The sequence below is a fragment of the Stylophora pistillata genome, chromosome 8 (genome assembly GCF_964205215.1).
Source record: "Stylophora pistillata chromosome 8, jaStyPist1.2, whole genome shotgun sequence".
Taxonomy (NCBI): domain Eukaryota; kingdom Metazoa; phylum Cnidaria; class Anthozoa; order Scleractinia; family Pocilloporidae; genus Stylophora; species Stylophora pistillata.
Window position 1 is genome coordinate 17,904,910 of NC_142526.1, and position 21,219 is coordinate 17,926,128.

At 39.9% G+C, this 21,219-nt stretch overlaps 1 protein-coding gene and 1 non-coding gene across 5 annotated transcripts in view; one reads left to right on the forward strand and one right to left on the reverse strand.

Annotated features, from left to right (window-relative positions):
- The first annotated feature begins 2,128 nt into the window (after window positions 1–2,128).
- Trnaa-agc (transfer RNA alanine (anticodon AGC)) lies at window positions 2,129–2,201 on the forward strand. The gene has a single exon. It is a non-coding gene; the product is annotated as a tRNA-Ala (tRNA).
- A 2,863-nt stretch (window positions 2,202–5,064) lies between these two features.
- LOC111329373 (ATP-dependent chromatin remodeler CHD4) overlaps window positions 5,065–21,219 on the reverse strand; it is a 34,107-nt gene continuing 17,952 nt past the window's right edge. For all 4 annotated transcript variants that reach the window (XM_022934067.2, XM_022934068.2, XM_022934066.2 and 1 more), the window contains 24 exons: window positions 20,983–21,121; window positions 20,642–20,773; window positions 20,084–20,201; window positions 19,498–19,622; window positions 19,278–19,316; window positions 18,613–18,666; window positions 18,155–18,305; window positions 17,574–17,710; window positions 15,836–15,886; window positions 15,345–15,461; window positions 14,530–14,572; window positions 14,283–14,375; window positions 14,086–14,168; window positions 13,513–13,607; window positions 12,986–13,027; window positions 12,698–12,842; window positions 10,786–11,023; window positions 10,200–10,325; window positions 8,802–9,672; window positions 8,105–8,178; window positions 7,788–7,831; window positions 7,400–7,500; window positions 6,861–6,955; window positions 5,065–6,257 (listed from right to left, as the gene is read on the reverse strand). In XM_022934067.2, the coding sequence (XP_022789802.2) occupies window positions 5,308–6,257; window positions 6,861–6,955; window positions 7,400–7,500; window positions 7,788–7,831; window positions 8,105–8,178; window positions 8,802–9,672; window positions 10,200–10,325; window positions 10,786–11,023; window positions 12,698–12,842; window positions 12,986–13,027; window positions 13,513–13,607; window positions 14,086–14,168; window positions 14,283–14,375; window positions 14,530–14,572; window positions 15,345–15,461; window positions 15,836–15,886; window positions 17,574–17,710; window positions 18,155–18,305; window positions 18,613–18,666; window positions 19,278–19,316; window positions 19,498–19,622; window positions 20,084–20,201; window positions 20,642–20,773; window positions 20,983–21,121 (4,063 nt within the window). In that variant the 3' untranslated portion in view covers window positions 5,065–5,307. The remainder of the gene's footprint in view (window positions 6,258–6,860; window positions 6,956–7,399; window positions 7,501–7,787; window positions 7,832–8,104; window positions 8,179–8,801; window positions 9,673–10,199; window positions 10,326–10,785; window positions 11,024–12,697; window positions 12,843–12,985; window positions 13,028–13,512; window positions 13,608–14,085; window positions 14,169–14,282; window positions 14,376–14,529; window positions 14,573–15,344; window positions 15,462–15,835; window positions 15,887–17,573; window positions 17,711–18,154; window positions 18,306–18,612; window positions 18,667–19,277; window positions 19,317–19,497; window positions 19,623–20,083; window positions 20,202–20,641; window positions 20,774–20,982; window positions 21,122–21,219) is intronic.

Here is a 21,219-nt window from a genome sequence, read left to right on the forward strand (position 1 = left end):
CTTGTAGGAAAACCGACCAAAGGACGCCAGCCCGAGAGCGATTCAAAACGGGTTATGTCCATCTGATTAAGATCTCCTCTACAGACGAACAAACCGTCCGGAAAACTCTCCAAGAAAGAGTCCGCCAAGTCAATTATACAGCTCATCAGATTCAGTTCGTGATAATTATGCAGCGGTGGGTGATAAACCCCACAAATTAGCATATGTTGTCCCTTGGGCAGGGAAGTAGTAATCGCAATTAGTTCAAACTCCTCCGATCTATATACATCGAGAACGGTGATATTATTTCTGATAAAGATGGCAATTCCTCCATTTTTACGCATATCCCTTCCACTCCAGTTCCTGTCCCGACGGTATAGAGCATAATTAGACATGGCAATAACTGCATCAGGAACATCGAGTCTTAAATGAGTTTCAGAAACCACGCATATGTCAATATCATTTGTATGCATATCCATTTCAAGAGCCATCGAGGATCTGATGCAGATATTAATAAACAGAAATTTAGGAACAGCGTTCCTTTTATCCGATTGTTGACCCTGACTAGCATGTCTTGTAACCAGAATCAACACGCGAACCTGACTATTAGGCTTTCTATTTCCTCTTTGTACATTAACGCGACTGGTAATAACAACAGGAATGTTTTGTTTAGAGGTTCTACGCCCAGCCCTACTTCGAACGAAGGAAGAAACACACACCGGACTTGGCAGAACGTACCACACTTAAGCCAAAGTTATACCGTGGAAGTGATGCGTTTTGCAGCCCCAGAAAAGCTGCAAAAGACGATGAAATTTCTGGAACTTCTTTCGCCCTTTCCACGTGCAAGAGTGTAATATGAATGGTAACGTTTAAAAATTGTTTGCAATTCAAATGAGTTTACGGACTTTGAAAGCGTACCGAAAGTATCGAATAGCTCATCGGTAACCGTCGTTCAATTATATAACAAAAGGTGATGGCCAGATAATGAACTTGGTAAATTCCGAAGAGTGTAAACATCGTCGTACAACTACTTCGTAAAATTCAGATGAAATATAAGCTTGAAAACGAATACAAATGAATAAATGAAAATTGAAATTCCTTCATTGTTCAAGGAACTGATTTAACTGGTATTGAAGGATTAAGGTACAGATTTTTGTTGAATCACGCTAAAAAGAGTTTTACATATGAGCTGATGAAAAACTTAAAACAAAAATGTACGCTACTGAAGCGTTGACTCGAGCTTCCTTGGGTCTTGTAGGTGTAATAAATAGTGTGCGTAGCTGTCGGTTTTGTTGGGGTGCGCCTGAGCAAGTTGCGAAGCCGCGAGGTCACTGAAAAACAAACCAAAATTACGTCTGCTACGCAGGTTACACAAAAGCCACACTTGTATGCGGGGTGCGTGTTTCGCCTGCCAGTATTACGGTAGTTCTTCGCCATTTTCGACTCGTAAGCCAGACTGCCCGAGCCAAAGGTTTAGCCCTTCTTTTGTAAGTTCAGGGGTTGACCCTTTTATCTACGTATCCCACAGCTCAAATTATCGGTGCGCTTTCAAAACATTATTTAAATGTAAGTAGATGTTTATCAACAAAACCTCAAACTAGATTAGTTATTGCCAAGAAAGAAATTTTATTTGGCTCCTTTGGAGAGTACCCTGATCTTGAGAAATGTAAGTGGAGGTAATGCTTTGAATATAGCCATAGAAAATTGATAGTGAATAGAAAATTAAAAATTTCTCATTGGTACATGTATTTAGTTGGTGTTATTAGTGCCACGCTCTGAACAAGTGAAAATAAAAAGTTTGGAGATGCCAAGGAAAAGAATTCGGTGAAATGAATAGCCAGAGCAAAGAAGCATCGCCATTGCATCAGGTGGCAGAAGGCACCTGCATCTTATGACCATGAAAACAGAAAAACAGTTATAGTCATAATAACAGTAATAATAATGACATAATGGAGTATCACTAAAAACCCAGTAGAATCTTTTTTTTTTTTTTTTTTTTACAGGAAAACACTTATTTTCCTCTAGAATACTTGTGCTACTTGTTGCCCGAGAAATTTACCGGTTACCACCAGAAATTCGAAATCCTGTTGTTTTCCCTGTTTCTGACGGGTTGGTAACTTTTAAAGATTCATAGTGTTTAACATGGAAAGGGGAATTAGCTCAAGTGGTAGAGCGCCCGCTTAGCATGCGGGAGGTACCGGGATCGATACCCGGATTCTCCAGAGGGTCAGTCAGCACATCTTTTTTGTTTTACCTAACTAAAGAACAAGTTATGGAACTTGTTTTGAAAGCTTTGCGGGTTTCCCTCTGCACACCGTTTTGTGCTAAGAAGCTTTGTCTCTAACCCACCAACGGTGTACTCCAATGTCACTGGCCTGTACATACACAACTTTTATTACACGACTCGGGCAGTCAGAGGGCCAATAACTAAAATCAACCAATCAAAATGCTCTATTGCCGGTCAATATTCTCTCAGTATTGGACCGGGCACTGTCCTGAATGATACCGCACTTGTGTCCCTTTGAACTTCAGTCGTACAATAAATCTCTTATTAACCAAGCTTGCTCGGGACCGTACTGGAAGAATATCGGCCCTCGGTATTTTTATTTTTTTCTCGCTGCGCTCGGTCCGTACTGTCAAGACCTCGGGCCGATATTCTCCCAGTGCGGCCCTTGCGCTTGGTTAATAAGATATATATATAGAACCCTAATGATCAAACAAAATAAAATCTCTAGTTTTTAAGGTAGCTTTCTGCTCTCTTTCCGATTTTTTTCTGAATACATTCAGTAGTATTTTACAACTCCAGGTCCTTTGGTTCTAATGATCTTAATTTTTCTTGTTTGTGCCAGTTTTTACTATTTATTTTTCATACGCATTGCGCATCCCTGCTACATTTGGTAATATTCCTATACATTTCTTTATATTAGCCGAGACCAGAGGAAACAATTTTTTTAAGATCCTATGGTAGCCTGCCGAACAAAGCTTTTTCCTCCACGTAATAAGGGGCGGGCAAAGGTGTAGTGGGAGAAATACAACTCAAAAGAGAGATGACAGGAAAAACGAAAAAGAAAATTCTTCTTTCGCAATTGCCTTAAGGTGGCTCGTACCGGTTTTCATCTTTTTGATGGTTTGTAACTTTGAAAGAATACTGCAGAAAAGCTGACCAAGGCCAGTTGAACACTTTCACGGGGTTGAATTATATAATCATTGGTTATCCAAAAATAGGTGTCATTTCGTAACTAGCGGTTTCCATGGCAACTCTTCCATAGGCTTATTCAGACGCATTTTTTAGCTTGTGGCTTAAATAATTCGAAAACTAACCCGGTGACCCCCTGATTTCTCTCAGTGATTGCTTTTAGCACTTGAAAAGGAAAATGCACAAAGATTTTTAAAAAATTCTACGGAGCGGAATTTCAGAAAATCTACAAAAAGGGCAATTTTCAAACATCGCAAATTTCCTGTCGTAGAACTTTCTAGTTTTTTTTCTGATGATTCCTTTCGACGTTATTATCATGTTGGAACAATAAAAAGAAGGGGTCACAGGACTTGTTTTCATGCAATAGCTTTCGTGAGTTTAGCAATTTCCACGCGCGTTCTCACCACCACCTTAAGGTGGCTCGTACCAGTTTTCTCGCGCGGGGAAGAGATCACTCTAGGGTCACACGCGAGAGAAACGTGCGAAAGAAGCGCGAGATTGAAAGTCGAAAATTTAAAGCCAAGATGGCGGCGCGAGGATTTTTTTCTACTTATGTGAGTTTACCTAAGAGCTTGTATTTGATGTGTTGAGCGGCCACGGTGAATGCAGGAGATAGAAACTAAGATAACGAAGACGATTTTCGGAGAAGTAAAGGTTGCTTCACTTCACATTTAAAAGAAATGTTCAACCGATATGAAATCTTGCGACGGCGAAAAAAGAACTCAAGTGAACGATAATCTACCTGAAGTGGAAGAAGACTTTGAAACTTCAAGGAAAATAATATGATATAGCCAGAAGACATGTGCAGGATTTTTAAGATGAGTTCGGGAGGCTGTCTTTGACGGCTGTTTAATGATTTTCTTAGCAGTAAACGTCTGTAAACATCAGATCGTAGGTGCTCCCGCGAGCACACGCAATTGCCAGCGGTAGCTAAAACAGATCATGAGCAAGCGTCGATCTTAAAGAATCCAGATTTTTAAATGCGCGAGAACGCGCGTGGAAATTGCTAAACTCACGAAAGCTATTGCATGAAAACAAGTCCGGTGACCCCTTCTTTTTATCGTTCCAGCATGATAATAACGTCGAAAGGAATCATCAGAAAAAAAAAAACTAGAAAATTATACGGAAGGAAATTCGCGATGTGTGAAAATTGCCCTTTATGTAGATTTTCTGAAATTCTGCCCCGTAGAATTTTTTAAAAATCTTTGTGCATTTTCCTTTTCAAGTGCCAAAGGCAATGACTGAAAAAAATCAGGGGGTCACCGGGTTAGTTTTCGAATTATTTAAGCCACAAGCTAAAAAATGCGTCTGAATAAGCCTATGAAAGCGTTGCCATGGAAACTGCTAGTGACGAAATCACACTTATTTTTGGATAACCAATAATTATATAATTCAACCCCGTAAAAGTGTTCAACTGGCCTTGGTCAGTCTTCTGTTGTATTCTTTCAAAGTTACAAACCATCAAAAAGATGAAAACCGGTACGAGCCACCTTAATTAACTCGAGTTCAAAACGTAAGAGTTCGCGTGTTCCGCAGCCCTTCTCTTGTTGACTTTCGCTGGTGAGCTGATTGTTCAAACATGCCCCGATTTTGGCTCCATTATTGACCATCGTTTGTATGAGGGGGATGGATCGCCCGTTTGGCCTCTGAAAGGAATCGTGACTCCATTGCATTTTGAAATTTCGCATCTTTTGCATACGAGGTTATACACCAAGAATGCAAACGGTTTATAAACAGGACGTAAAACGGAACCTATGAGAGAACAAAAGGGGGAGCGGACAAACTGTACGTAAAAGGAAAGGAACTAGAAAAGAAAACGCAAAGGAAACACCATGATTACAAAAACTTCAGCCGGCGCGAGGCCAAAACATTTCGTACTACACTTCTCATAAGGGGATCAAAAGCAGAATTTATTTCCAGCAGCATCATTTATGTGACCCCTTATTGGATTAAAGCCAGCTTTCCATTTCATTTCTACAAGCCGCATGAGATTGGAAATTCAAGTACAAAGTTAAAGTCAAAACAACATTAAAAATAGTAATAAATCATATGAGGAAACGCAAGCCAGTAACTGTCTCTTGACGTTATCGATAAGAACTATTATAGTAGCGACTGAGGCGATGTTTTCTATATCAATCCAAACAAATCACGTCAGGATCTTTGTCGCTTTTGTCTCCAGCCTTCGTTGTTTGCTCCTGGTCGGATTCCTCTGCAGCCTGGGAAGCAGTTTGCTTCGGTCCGGGAGAAGCGCGTGTTTCCGTTGCCGTGGGGGAGCTGGGATTGGACGAAGATATCAGACCCATAGCAGAGGCCTCTCTACGTATAATAGAAGTAATTTGGTTTTCTACGAGTGTAGTTGCTTTCTTACTAAGCATTTTTCCGATACCAGCCCCGATGGTAGAGGTGGGAGGAGTAGAGCTGCGTTGCGCTTCCGTTGCTGTCTTCCCTGTGCTCAGACTGTAAACACTGTTGATCACGGGAGTCAGAGGAGGAGTTGAACTCACAGCACCTGATATTGGCTGAGGCACTGTTGACACCGCTGCACTACCCGCCGGTTTGGTGATTAGTGCAGTTACATACTGCGTTGGTGTAGGAGAGTTCACGCGATGACTTATCAGGGGAGAACTGGGTTTTGGCACTGACGGCACCAATCCGGACTTCACCGTTGTTGTGGGGACAGGAAGCAGCAGGGTGGTGGGGGGAGGAGGACGAACTGTTAGGGTGGCACTGCTACCTGACATGGCGGATGGATAAAACAATGGTGGTACACCGTACCGGAAAGGAGGTCTTCCCTTAACACCTGGAGCAGGAGGTATGACAGTTCCTCCAGCGAGTACCAGCGGCTGCACCTTGGGTTGGATAGGAATTGAGGCTGCTGAGGTGGGGATGGGGGCAGGCTGCATTAAATTTCCAGATACCGTGACATTGGGTGGTGGCCCTTCACGTTTCGTAAGGCGGCTGAGGATTCCTCTCTCGGACATGTTTAGTCGAGCTGTGACGGGTGGCATTCGGACTAGAGCCGACGGTAGCCGATTGACATCCGACTTCATATCGGAGAGCAATTCTTCTAGTTGGTTAAGCACTGCAAAGAGAGTTCAAAATTTGGTCTATAAAAAAGCAGTGCATGGCTATGTTTTTTTATTTCTAAAACCCATCCCTTGAAGATCCTCGCAAATTTGTGAATGACCGACAAACGAACTTAAATACTTCTTTTGAGTTTGCTATAGCTATACGGTTATTTATTTGAAGCAGTTATGCATTGGCGTATTCCGAACTGAAAGCAATTGTTTTCACAGATAACCTTTATATCTTCCTAAACTTTTTGTCCCAATTCCCATTGGCTCCCATCCACTCCTTCTTCAAACCTCTTGGCGTTCATGGCTAGCTCCAAGTCTATTCTTTCCAGAGTTGCAGCTTTCAGAATTCCACGAAACTTTTCCTTCTTATTCGGGTAATTACGTTAATTCTATGGATAAATTGGCCAGCGCAGAAATTACCTTTAAGTTAGAGTTCTAACCTAAAAAGACGCGCCACTTACTCTTAAGTCGACCATAAATCATACAACTTCAAGAAGTATTTACTACAGTACCGTTTGCGTTGTAAAAATGTACTAAGAGTCAGCTCCAACCTACACTATACGCAAACCGTAACAGGACAAAAAGCTCTTCGTAGTAGGTTCACTGACCTTTGTGTAGTACAGCATTAGCCGGCTTGTTTCCTGCTAAAGATTCTTTGGATAAATGTTGATGACTCTCTGCCAGACATTCCAACTCCGCAAACCTGTAAAAGAATCCAAACATTAGTCATTATCTCATTCTTCCTGGAATCAATGCAACCGCATGAAGAGAGGCGATGAGGAAAAGAAAAAGCATTAACAATACCCAGTATAAAAATAGGGCAAAACTCTGCGAGGATGGGAATAACTATTCTTGTAGGATGCACAGAGGACAAACTCATAGCTACCAGAAAAAAAAAAAAAAGTTAACGATCTATTTGCTCCACTCATTCCGGTTCAATTTAAATTCGAATACAGACTTACGCCCCGAACCTCTTCTTTTTTTAATCCCTTGACACAAAAGTCAATCCTAATCTGTGAAGTGGGCGCTCGGCGGGAACGCGAGTAACACACGCGCGCGAGTCAGAATTCCTAACCTTTCCGCGTGTTGCTTCTGGCTGTAACCTGAGAAATCATAAAATCATATAGGTTCTTGCCCTGTCGCTTACCGTGCATTGAGAGCCATGGCTGGATGGTTAGCATCTTGTCTGAGCTTCATGGATTCTGCTCTCCGTAACTGTTCTTCGATCACTAGAGCCTGTTCTAACAACTAAACACCAAACAGAAGTTGATGGTTAGGCGATTCTCTCTGCATCGCGAAATCTCTAGAACAAGTCGTGGTTTTACGGCATGATAGTAGAAATGCAAGTCATGTTTCATAAATGTTCTGCCAAGGTGAAGTTCAGTTTTACACTGGATCCACGAAGCAACATAGCCATTACAATAGCTAACAAGGTACTGCGAGAGAACACGGTGTATGACTTGCGGACTAAAACGACAAAATCATGATCTTTAAAGATGATAAAGACACCAGAAATATACATTTCCACGAGTTACCTTAAAGCGGCGGGCAATAAACCGGTTCTTGTATTCCAAAGTGACTGAAACACAAACAAGGTCAAATGTTAGTCGTAAATACATTTTTCAGCAACATGAATTATAGAAGTCTGCTGGACTTAGTCGGACAATGAAGAAGAGTTTCGTGCCCTGTGTTACAAGAACAAGTAGTTGCAATGGAATCTTCTACATCGTAACAGCGCTTGTGAAACTAAAACCACAAGCATTTCTTTTAAAAAGGCTTTTCTATGTTTTTTTTTTAACTATGTAATTTGCTATGCTAGAGAAATAAGATATAAGCTTTGTAAAAAACTTACCGTTCTTAAAAGGCTCGTTTATCACTGAAAACTTGCGATCATTTGCAATGTCCTGCCATCGACCATATCCATGTCTAGATGCAGCAATTCAGTCAAGGTAAACGTTACCTGAAGCTTGAAGCAAGTAATTATCAAAGGACAAGAAACAAATTAACGGATCTAAACGTTTAAAACGTAATTGTAATTGCATACAAACTTCTTTCGATTATTTAGAAATGGTGAGGATAGTGGCAACATAGAGGCTGACCAGCCTAATCTCGATTATGATTTACAACTCATCAGACCTGGCCTCAATGGATAACATTCGTATTCCCCGACGGTACTGGAACGAGTAGGCCCTGAGCATGAATGCGAGGCTGATGCGGGGAAAAGTTGAAGAGACTTGTAGTGTTTATGTAGTGACTTCTTCGATTTCGCGTAAAAGTGCCGAAACATCATTGTTATGCCTACAACTGTACCAACAGCGAGGCTAAGAAAAGAACCCAATCAAGCATGCTAAAAACAAAAGTAGCATTTAAAGTGCGTCTTCGTTTACTATAATCAGCTCATCTCAACAAATAGAAAAAAAAGGACTCTTTCATGTAATAAATCATCAATTTGAAATTTGTCGACTTAAGAGCGTTCAAATGAGAAGAAAGCGAAATAGAAATGTTTGTTTTCTAAAGGAAAAGGTTAACACGAGAATTAAGTAGGATACGTAACAACGCCAGCCAGTAGCCAGTAATCATGGCATCTCCACCAGATGTCATCACACTTCCTCTTCTCCTCCACCTCCCACAGAGTATGCAGCTCAGTAAATCCTCCATCTGCAATATTGAACATGAAGCGACGCTGATCACCAAGCGCGCCTCCGGCCTTGCCAGACGCAGCAGATTTTTCAGTGGACTTATCCTGCTTCTGTGTCGCTGCTGCTGCTTCTGGTTTCACAGCAGTTTGTTCTGTTTTCACGGCACCATCTGACTTTTCTGAGGCATCTTCTGTTGTTTTGTGGTCTGATTCAACAACACCGTTAGTTTTCACGTCGTCTTTGACCAAGTCTGCTTCACCTGAAGGTTTATCGCCATCATCATCCGTTTCAGTTTTTTCTAATTTCTTCTCGCCCTCTTTAGCTGTCTCTGGTGGATTCTTTGTCCCGTCATCAGACTCCTTTTCTTCGGCTGACGTTTCCGTATCTTGGGTTGATTCTGACAGTTTGCAATCGCCCATTTTGTTGGATGAATCCTTCTCACCATCAGCTTTGGACTCTTCCGATTCTGTTTCAGTCTTATCGACTTGTTCCGTATTATCACCTTTCTTAAGATCAGAATCAACATTTTTATCGTCATTTTGTGCACAGTTAGAATTGTTTTCTCCCATACTTTTATCGGAGTCAACAATGTTATCGTCTTTGTCGTCAGTATCCCCGCTCTTGTCCTTTTCTTCCAAAGACATTTCGTCTTGTTGTTTTTGAATCTCCATAGACTCTGTTTCGGCTGACGTATCTTCCGTTACCTGATCTTTCCCAGCAGCCACTTTCGGGCTGGGTGCGTCCACCTCCATCTTCGATTCCTCCTTGGTGTAAGATTCACCTGTCACGTAAATTGAAAAAAGTTAGCGTACAAGAAAATGGCACACAGGCCAAGTAATCCGTGGCAATGAATTTCATCCACGTTTCACTTCTTTCGGTCGCTAGAAGCAATTAAAAGCATTGCTTATCTTCTTGAATAAGACAACGATCCGTTGCTGGTTACCGAGGAGCATTTCCCACAGAAACCTTATTATTTGTTCAAGCTTCTAAATGGAGAGAGTCATTGAGAGAGGGGGGAGTCAGTACCGGAGACCAGACCTTTCCATCTAGACTTCAGTACTCCAAGCAGTTCACCGCCACTTCTGACTTTTACAGTTTAAAATGGAAAAAAAAAAAACCCTCTTTTGTATGGCTGCAACATATGGGCGAGGATCATTCCGATAAAGATATGTCGAGGGAAATTGCATGCCAAACGGAAATGAGCAGAATGGGAAGGTGCAATTGTGTTATAATCTCAAAACTAGAACTTTCAAGATGTAAGCAAAACTAATCATAACGCTTCTTAATCTGGATAAATTCCAAGCTAACCCTCATCCACTTTGTTTTGTTTATCTCCTTCATTCTTGCTGTCGCTATCTCCGCCTTCGGTGGGGCTGGATGTATCGCCACTTTCTTGTCTCACGCCATCTTTCTTTTCGTCATCAGTTGTTTTAACTTAAAAGGTAACGGTTAAATGTTTCGAATTAAACAAAGAAAACTACTATACCTAATTTTGCAGACAGTCTTCAAGTATCACAAATCACAAATTGAAAGCTTTCTCTGTTCCGTCGGGATTAAAATAAAGCCGTAAACTAAGAGCGAGTCTTCACAATGAAAAAGGTACTGGAGTGACTTCAGAAAACGTAGTGCAAATTATGGATTTCTGATTGCAAGGAGGTAAGGAATCGTTCCTCTTAAATCGGATGCAACTATTGCTCTGCCTTCAGTAACTGTCGTATGTTATTTCACATGCACGCAAGAAATGAAAAATAACCAATGTAAATTCTTTCAAAAAAAAAAAAAATGAAACCGCAAAAAGAAGAGGAAAGTTGCATTTCAATGAAGTAGAAAAGTCTGGTAATCTGTAAGAAGAGGTGGCTTGAAGTGGCTTTTAAGTCAAAGTTTGTTTTCATACCTGGCTCATCTTTATCAACCTCCATGGCTGCAGGCTTGCTTTCTTCGGCCTCGTCTTCTTTCTTTTCCGTCTTCGCCTCTTTCGTCTCTGTTTTAACCACTTCCGGTTCAGTCTTCTTGCTGTCGACTTCCCCTACTGGTGTAGAGACCCTCGATGAAGTCTTACTTGACGACTTATCAGTTGTGTTTTCTTCCTCCGGGTAGGCTTCCCAACCGTTAATATGAGCAAACTCTTCCACCTGCGGTCACATAAGGGTAGCACGCAAATAATTACAACTCACATATTTTGGCGAAAGAGGGTTATTATAACATAACCAAAGTAAAGCGCGCGCTCTGATTGGTCAATTTAGTGTCCCCCATTTGCCCATGGGTGTACGCTGCTGACGTGAGCAAATGCAAAGACTCTTTTTCCGCGCGCGCTTGTTTGTTCTGGTCACGTAAGATGTATTAAGGTGGCTCGTACCGATTTTCGTCTTTTTGACGGTTTGTAACTTTGAAAGAATACAACAGAAAGACTGACCAAGGCCAGTTGAACACTTTTACGGGGTTGAATTATATAATCATAGGTTATCAAAAAATAGCTGCCATTTCGTCACTAGCAGTTTCCATGGCAACACTTTCATAGGCTTATTCAGACGCATTTTTAGCTTGTGGCTTAAATAATTCGAAAACTAACCTGGTGACCCCATGATTTTTTTCAGTGATTGCTTTTGGCACTTGAAAAGGAAAATGCACAAAGATTTTTAAAAAGTTCTACGGAGCGGAATTTCAGAAAATCTAGAAAAAAAGGCAATTTTCAGACATCGCAAATTTCCTTCCGTAGAATTTTCTACATTTTTTTTCTGATGATTCCTTTCGACGTTATTATCATATTGGAACAATAAAAGGAAGGGGTCACCGGACTTGTTTTTATGCAAAAGCTTTCGTGAGTTTAGCAATTTCCACGCGCGTTCTCGTGCATTTAAAAATCTGGATTCTATAAGATCGACGTTTGCTCATGATCTGTTATAGCTACCGCTGACAATTGCGTGTGCTCGCGCGCGCGCCTACGATCTGATGTTTACAGACGTTAACTGCTAATTAAGAAAATCATTAAACAGCTGTCAAAGATAGCCTCCCGGGCCCATCTTAAAAATCCTACACACGACTTCTGGCTATATCATATTATTTTCCTTTAAGTTTCAAAGTCTTCTTCCACTTCAGGTAGATTATCCTTCGCTTGAGTTCTTCTTTTTTCGCCGTCGCAAGATTTCATATCAGTTGAATATTTCTTTTAAATGTGAAGTGAAGCAACCTTTACTTCTCCAAAAATCGTCTTCTTTATCTTAGTTTCTATCTCCTGCATTCACAGTAGCCGCTCAACACATCAAATACAAGCTCTTAGGTAAACTTCTCAGAAAAGTAGAAAAAATTCCCCGCGCCGCCATCTTTGTTTTGAATTTTCATCTTTTGATCTCGCGCTTCTTTCGCACGTTTTTCTCGCGCGCGTCACGCAAGAGTGACCTGTTCCCCGCGTGAGGAAACTGGTACGAGCCACCTTAAATAAAAAGGAACTCTTTAGCTACAATGTATCAATGTTCTGTTATAAAACAAATGGTAAACACCACAAAAGAAGCGTAAGAGTCGTTCTAGGCGATAGCCGAGGGCGACTCTAGCTTCTTGAGTGCTTAGCAAACCTGCCAAGTGCATCCATAACTCAATAGTGTACGCTGTGGTGTTTACCATTTGTTAAATATCGAACTTCTAATAAAACTTCCCTTTTTTTTCCATAAAAGTGAACAATTCTCACTGACCACACTTGGTAAGACACAGAGAGACCTTTATATCTAGGTTAGGTTACTGCGTTACGAACAGTAATTATGCCCGAGCATGGCAGTTGTTGTCACTGACACTGACACTGATGTAGTAAATACCTTCTTCCTTATCAAGCTCATGATACCAATTCTGGTCAGCACTTGTGTCCTTTGTAGTCCTTCACGGGGTACTCCATCGTTAAACGTCTCTCTGTTGTCTGTGCCCGGCTCACACAAGTGGCGCAGAAACATTGAAACGTACGCCCTGCAGATCGAGAAATCATAACAAATATTAGGCATCTATTACACACACTCATGTCAAAAACTCTTTCGGAAAGATTAGTGGCCATAAACAGACATCCCATGTCGCGAGGATGACTGTTTTATTAAAGGATGGGTAATACTCACTGAAAAGCTTTATCCGATTTTCCGCGGAGATCCCTCGCAAACCTTAAAAAGAACGAGAGAGATGAACCTCAACCCCATCGCCCCTAAGAGAGATAAACAGCTAATTTCTCCCAACAGCATCAACCCTAAATCAAACATTGACGTCATGAGAATGAAGGAAATGATCGCGTACTCAAGAAGCTCTTGATTGTTTGAAATCCTTGTAAGCATCAGAGGAAATGTGTGGAGCACAGTATTGAGAACTTGCATATTAATGTTTGGGTGTTAAGGGTTATTCATTAATTGGCGTAGGTTTGAGAATCTAAAAATGACATTGATGAATCAGAGAATCAAATTCACGGATGGATCCTGTGGGTCTCCTGAACCTTCATCTATAAAGTATGAGACTCACTCTAAATAAAGTTCAGTGGCAAAAGTGTAAAGAAGGCTTAACTAACAACGACTGTCAATAATAATCGGGTTCTAGTGTTAGAGAACAAGATAAGATGTAAACAAGGTTTAATACAACAAGATTAAGTTAGTCTCACCACTGGGACCTTGGAGAACCTTTGGGAGAAGGCAAACCATATCTCATGATAGCATTCAGGAATGCCTTTCGCTGACGTAAATTGAAGCCATACACCTAAAACCAAATATGATAATGGTAATGATAATGATGATGCATTTACATAGCGCATTCTCCATAGTAATATGTTCTAATACGTTTTGCAACACTTTGCGGGGGGGGGGGGGGGGGGGGTTGCCAGACTGCACTGAGCAGTTTACAATTTTTTTAAGGAAAATTTTGCAGATGCCCAGAATTTCGGAAGCTAGCAAATCTCTGGCTATAAAACACATTTTACAAAATAAATTGGAACATCAAAAACATTTTAATTGAGTAAAAGATGTGTTTGTTCATCGTTGTACTGTTAACTCAACCGTTCAATCGTTTAACATTCATGATTCTAACGAAGAGTTGACGTTCGCTCAGCAATACATAAAAATCAATTTCAACTCCATTCTTAAAATGCATTAGGAATATTTGCTGAGAAAGCTGATTCAAATACAATTGAGCGGATAGACTGAATTCCAAACCCCAACTCATTCAAAGTCTCCTGTACCTCTAGGTTTCCTTGAACCTTGGCCAAGAGAGGTGGAGTGACATCTTTGTCTGAGGCACCGCGGGCGGCTCTTCGCTGGCGACCTAAAGTGGACAATACCGAGGAAAACTTCAGCCGGCAAAGAAAACAAACAAACAAACAAACAAACAAACAAAAACAAAAGAAAAAAGATATGTATATTTGAGAATAATCGTTACCTTCAGATTTTTGGCTGAATTCCTCATCTGATTCTTCCTCTTCGACGTCGCTGTATTCCCCATCGTCGTAGTCTGAAAGATTGTTGGTCCAAGCTAAAAAAAGAAAATTCAAATGGATAACAAGCCAGGAAAAAAGGGCAGATAAAATCTACCTCAAAATTATCACGATAACTGAGCGTTTCATGGTGCACATTTCATTTCAGCATAAAAATGAGCTCGAGCCAGAAAAGATACACCACAAGTATACCTGACTCCTCTTGATCTTCCATGCCTCCATCGACATAACTGACCTTGGAAAGAAAGAGTCCAAGAGATTACCATTTGCACCCTCACGCTTGCTAATTTTTTATTGTGTAATTTTTAACTTATTGACTTCCGCCTTTATTTTTTCATACCTCCTCGTTAGTGTTTTTTGTTAAGCTTGTTGACGTTTTTCTTCATCAGTTACACCTTTTTTGCACGTTTCTCATACTGTACGTATTTAAAGCCAGTTCCTTTTGCGCATACTCACTTTATAAAGTCAGTTTCCTGAAAGTCGCACTTGGCGCAGTTCACTGCCTAAAAGTCTTCTTCAACTTAAAAGTTATTCGCTATTGCAGTTAGATATCAGGCGTTATCAACGTAGTATTTTTCCGTTCCGCTTCGTTTGTATTAATTCTTGTTTGTAATTTGTTTATCTCAACTTAACTTTTACTTATACTTTTAGTTTCAACCTACTGCTGCTTTGTGTTAGCTGTGTACATAAAAGTTCTAAGTTGAAATGACAACGCTTTCGCTGTTACAGTGCACATTTTCCACGTTATTCTCTATATATTTCCTTCAGTACTGACAAAAATATTTTTTTTTCTTAACCGTCAAAAGCTCCGTTATATGGCCACCGTATATTTTTTATATTCATTATATTTTATATTAATTATATTAAGGTCTTGCGACCTTAATATTTGATTCGGGATTGAAACAGCATGCAAGGAGAAATTAGCCTCTGGTCGATCTTAAAATAAACTACAAGATGAGACGCACTAGGTAACAACCATGCGTGGACTACATTTTATATAACCCTACCTGTTTTCTTATCCTCTTTCCCTTCCCAAGATGCCTTGCCTCATCTTCTTGGAACTGTTCATAGTGGTGGCGCAGGAGTTTTTCCCAGTAATCAGGGTCGGCAGCCTCTGCATCTTGCTGTTAACAAACATTGTCAACATACACGATTACAAAGCTTAGTGTTTCCTTTCCAATCGTACTTTAAAGTAGCAAAACAAACAAACAAACACACAAAGACAACAACAACAACCACAACAACAACAACAAAAAAAGCGGTTCTAGATTTCACGGATATTTCTTTTAGTTTAACAGAAGGCCAATCTATCCCGCCCATTATAAGATAAATTTAACTGAAACTACATAGAAAAAACCTAAAACATTTTCCATTCGAGGTAGTCTTACTAAACAACACGACAACAACTAAATGCTGTAGCCATGTATTTGACGAATGGCATGAAAAGAACATTTTCAACAAGTTGTTCTTAAAAAAGTGTCAAGAAATAACGTCGTACCTTAAGAACTTCGACATCTTCGTCCTTTTGCTTCACGACATAACTTGCCACCTAAAGAAAAACAAATTTAGAACTTATTTCAAGGTTCACAAAGTAGGAACATTTGGGAATATTAAATAACCCTTAAGACTTAATCTACCAAAATCTTATGATGTGAGGCCATGAATAAAACTGGTTAACAGTTCTTAAATGTTAGTAATAGAATAATGATGCTCTTATTTCTCGTTGTTGAATTACTTTTGATGTATTTATATCAGAGCATTTTACAGTTGAGTGTCGAAAGTAATCCGAGATTGCTTTGGTTCTGCTATACTTTCCTCTGTGATTGATCAAAAAAAAAAAACTTGCGCCACTCTCTCAACCAATCAGAAGCAAAACTAAAACCAACCACGACTTGGTCGCCGGCGTTTTCCCGCGCTTTAGGCGGTTTGGTTGTTTTAACTATGATTTTCATTGGCTCTTAAAGGTATATTCCTTTCATCTGATTGGCCGTTGTTCTTTGGTTTTGGTTTTGCGACACTCAATCGAAAAGCCCAGCAAGAGTCAAGGTAAGAATCTTTATCATTACTGATTATTGAAAAATGAGCAGGGGGCTGCTGACTAGAAACTATGTGAACATATACTACCACACAGTCTAACAGTAAGGCTGCAGGCCATGCCGGTTCACTGCTTTTGTTTATATTTGCACGTTTCAACGAAGTATCTATTTAACTCGAAAAGACACTACAAAATAATAGAACCATGCAAATTACCTGTATAATATTTATTCTACAGTAGTGTGGAAGTGATATACTACCCTGATAGTCTAATGCTAAGGCTACAGGCCCTGGCAACTTCTTTTTTTTATGTCGCATGTCAGAGCTGTGAGTTTGTAATCATGGAGGTATGGATACAAACACTTGGAGCTAGAGAAGTCCTCACAAGAAAACACCAAGTAATTACTGTTATCTTGCTCTTTCTCAATTGACATGCGTAACAATTAACTTTTAAGTTACAGGCATGTTATTTGCGTATGATGCACGATCCTTCGCAGTAGATAGCGCTATTTATGCAATAGCGAAAATCAGACCTGAAAAAAATCAGGCCTGTACGGGATTCGAACCACTGACCTCTGCGATACTAGTGCAGCGCTCTACCAATTGAGCTAACAAGCCAACTGGGAGCAGGCCGTTAAGTTGATTCGTAACAAACCCGTGATGATAAATCAGATATAATGAATATATGAAGTTCATATATTCATATATTCACTTTTTCAGGTCTGATTTTCGCTATTGCATAAAGAGCGCTATCTACTGCGAAGGATCGTGCATCATACGTATTTAATACCGCAGTTCAAAATATATGAACTTCATATATTCATTATATCAGGCATGTTATTTATCATAAAAAAAAGATGGCCGAAAAACAAATGATGGATTAGTTAAATAGTATTGCTAGAATTGAATTAGCTGTAAGGTAGTTTGGCAAATCGAAAAAGACAGATTGCTCAGACTGATCATGGTAAGCTCAAATAAAGCTAATCAATGAATCGTGGAGCATTATTATACCCAACCTCTAGTCTTTCTATCCTTAGATTGCCAGATATAACGCTCTCTCCGGCTACATTAACCCTAATCAACTTTCTCTTCCTTCCTATACACGCATTCAAGTTCACATTAAAAAATAATGGACTGTTAAAATAAACAATCAGATAAATGAAAGTAACATATTTTCTGAACACCTCGACTCCCCCCATTACCTTAAATGAAGCAAGGTATTCATTAGCCATGTCTTTGTCTTCATCAGGCGGTGCCTCCGATCCATGACTGCTGGTTCGATCCAGCAGTGAAAGAACGGCTTTCTCGTCATAGTCTATACGTCCTGCGTCACCTGAGTCTAAACAAAAGCGTTTTAAATTTGTTTACCAAATAGCCATTAAAAGGTAACTAGCTATTTCAAAGTAAATTCATTCACTCCCAGAGTTAAAAACTGTATCTTCTCCTTATAATTTCAAAATTTGTTAAGGACATAATGTTATAAATGACAATCCTTCAAAAAACAACAACAATTTTCCCAACCAGGAGATATGAAATCTTTCTCACAGTAAATTCGCAAACTAGTAACATCTCGGGAGAGATAGGTAATTCTAGTGCTCGACATCGTTAAAAGTTTCAAGGAAGCTTACAAAATTCAGTCAAGAGAGCTGAAGGTTTCCAAATAGGACGGAAGGAAATTACTCTCAACCTTAATTTCCAACAATTTTGCTTGCAATTAATTTTACCCCACTCCCTCAAAGGTATTTTAGCTATAAATTTGGAGTGTCAAATACACAAGTCTCACCTCCATCCTTAGCATTATCATCTTTAAAGAGCTCTTGTGTACCAAACTTAAGAATGTCGTTAAGTTCGGTCTTGGACATCACTGCAGCTTTGTTTGATCCTAAGCCAGGTCTCACTACCAGATGCGTCAACATCATTTTCTTCTTGGCAACCTGGCAAGTAATTTATACATCCAAGGTTTAGTTGTTAAGGCCAAGAGAAATGGTGCACCTTTCCACACTTCAGTGGGAAAAAGGTGGACACAATGTTTCATTTTGGTTTACTTGTTATCCCATGCAGCACTTGTACTTCTCTATGAAAAGTTGAGAAATCAACTTAAGCGAAACGTTTTTATCTGTTTGACTAAGGCTTCAAAAAAATATGGAACAATCTTAGTCCAATAAACTCTCAGCTACAACTTAGTCCCGAACCCGAAATGTTTAACATATTTCTCCAGTTTATCCCCCACAAAAATGTTACCTGAGTAATACGTTCCTCGACACTGGCTCTCGTGACAAAACGATAAATCATAACCTAGGGGAAGAGGGAGAAAACAGTTGATAAAACGTAAGCAAAGAAGAAGAAAAAAATATATATTTATTTTTGAGTGTAAACTGACGTTTCGAGCGTTGGCCTTTCGACGTCGCTCTGACGAAGGGCTAACGCTCTTTACGGTGGCCAATTTAAATTATCAACCCAGTTGATAAAACCAAACTACCCTGTTATCCCCTCCGACGCAGCACTACAATTCTTTAGAAACTCACCCCATTTATATATTTCAAGTGCTTTTCTTATAAGAAAGGCAAGAGACATTTACTCAACTTATTGTTTATCAACGGTACCTAAATTTTTCGACGACCATTGAGTAGTTTCGATTCTAATCAACAAAGAAAACTAAATGAATTGTCAGACCATGAGCTTGAAAACTGTTCACAAAGTCAAAGAACGTTTGCAGTGATGCGAATTCTACACAGTGATCAAAAGTATTGCTTTGCTGAAATGTCGCAAACGAGCTCTTACCACATATTTGAAAAACACTTCACTAGGACCATTTCATTTTAAATTTTTTGCATTACTTTCAGAAGGCTTTCTCTCAAGTAACAGACCGGTAAACTTTTATACACATTATCGAGTGTAAAATGTACCTTATTGTTCTGACCAATTCTATGAGCTCTGCTGAATGCCTGATAAAAAGAGGAACCAAAAAAAACACAGTGAGGTAACCAACAGTAAAAAGAGGAACCAAAACAACACGGCGAGGTAACCAACAATAAAATGAGAAACCACATGCCTGTCTTAGCTTTTCTTCACGCAAAGAGTTTAACTAAAGAGGGCCTCGGCCATAAATCTCGTCTGAGTACAAACCTGAATATCATTATGAGGATTCCAGTCGGAGTCATAAATGAACACAGTGTCAGCTGTTGCCAGATTGATACCAAGGCCTCCAGCCCGAGTAGAGAGCAGGAAACAGAATGTCTGAGCACCAGGAGCTAAACGAAATAAAACATAAACAAAGAAATATAATATCGTGAGAAGCTTCTGGCTTCAGCACTTCTCTGGAGCCAAGCTGCACAACAGGCATCATAGTTTGTGCTTTTCTTGCGAGCAGAGGGTATTAATAGTTGTTGGCATCTGCAGAGAAGTTAGTAAAACAACTTTTCAAAGTCACTTGCAGTAGTTCTGCAATTACATGTAAGTACTGTTTTTGTATTGTAAATTGTGCACTTTTAGTTTCCAACCGCGCTCTCTCTCTTGCTCTCTCTCTCGCTCTCTCTCTCTCTCTCTCTCGCGCGCTCTCTCTCTCTCTCACGCACTCTCTCTCTCTCTCGCGCTTTCTCTCTTGCGCGCGCTCTCTCTCTCGCGCTCTCTCTCGCTCTCTCTCTCTCTGTAAAGAGAAAGATAAATCACGTTACACAAAGTAAGAAGTAGGCTGAAAGATTTTCAAGCTCACCGTTAAACCTGTCAATACACTCCTGTCTTGCTGATCCGTTCACTGTTCCATCAATTCTCTCATATTTATAGCCATGTCCCTCGAGGAAATCTTCCAAGAGATCAAGCATTCTTGTCATCTGTGTACAAAAAATTATTTCAAAATTTGTCTTGAAAATTTTTAATCAAGTAGTCAAGTCAAAGCCAAAGTAGTCACAAAAGCCAATCAGAATAGAGGCAAATCTCACAAGAAGCCAGCAAGGACTCAGGTAAATGCATGTGAACTGACTGAAATGCAGAAAACACCACTATCCAGGTCAGCCTGGAAAATCTAGATCATTCAGAGTGAAGAGATCCAATACCAATGCAATCCAGGGCAGAATACTTTAGAAACTAACTTGAAATCACTCCCTCGAGTGAAATTAAACAGTAAAAATACCTTTGCATGGTGTATATAGTTAACTCTGAGCTGCATGGGTAAAGGGGCACTACATACTACCGAATGGACATTATCTCTGATTTGAACCAGAAAATCCTAATATTTGAAAACTTGTCAAAGATGACAATCTCTTATTCCCACCTGTGAAAAGATAAGAACCCTGTGTCCTTCTTGTTGTAATTTCTTCAACATCTTTTCCAACAGCACCAGTTTGCCAGAGGCACGTGTCAGTGCTGCAGCATCAAAGTTACCACTAGCTCCACGAGGGGCTTCCTAATTAACAAGAAAATCAACAATCAGCAATTGACATCTTCACTTGCAACATTACGTGAGCTCAGCCAAAACAGTTTTTATGGGTTATGGCTCCTATTGACAGCTCTGACAAGTGTAACACCTAACAGGTAACTTAGCAGCTGTTTTCCACTTTTATTTACATCCATGAAAGTTTCAGTTGTCTCTCTACACATGGTGAAGGAACATACCAATGCAGCAGAAGAAAACAAATATGGATGGTTGCAGCATTTCTTTAGCTCCATCATCACATTCAACAGAGACACCTGGTGAGAGCCTTTAGTATTGAGAGCTTCAAAGTTTCTTGTTAAAATATACTTGTAGTATTTCCTATTAAAAAAAAAAAACAGAACATATACATGTATTTCAAATTGTTACCTGTCTAAATTACAAAGAAAAATGGAAAAAAGAAAAAAAAAGGGAATCAA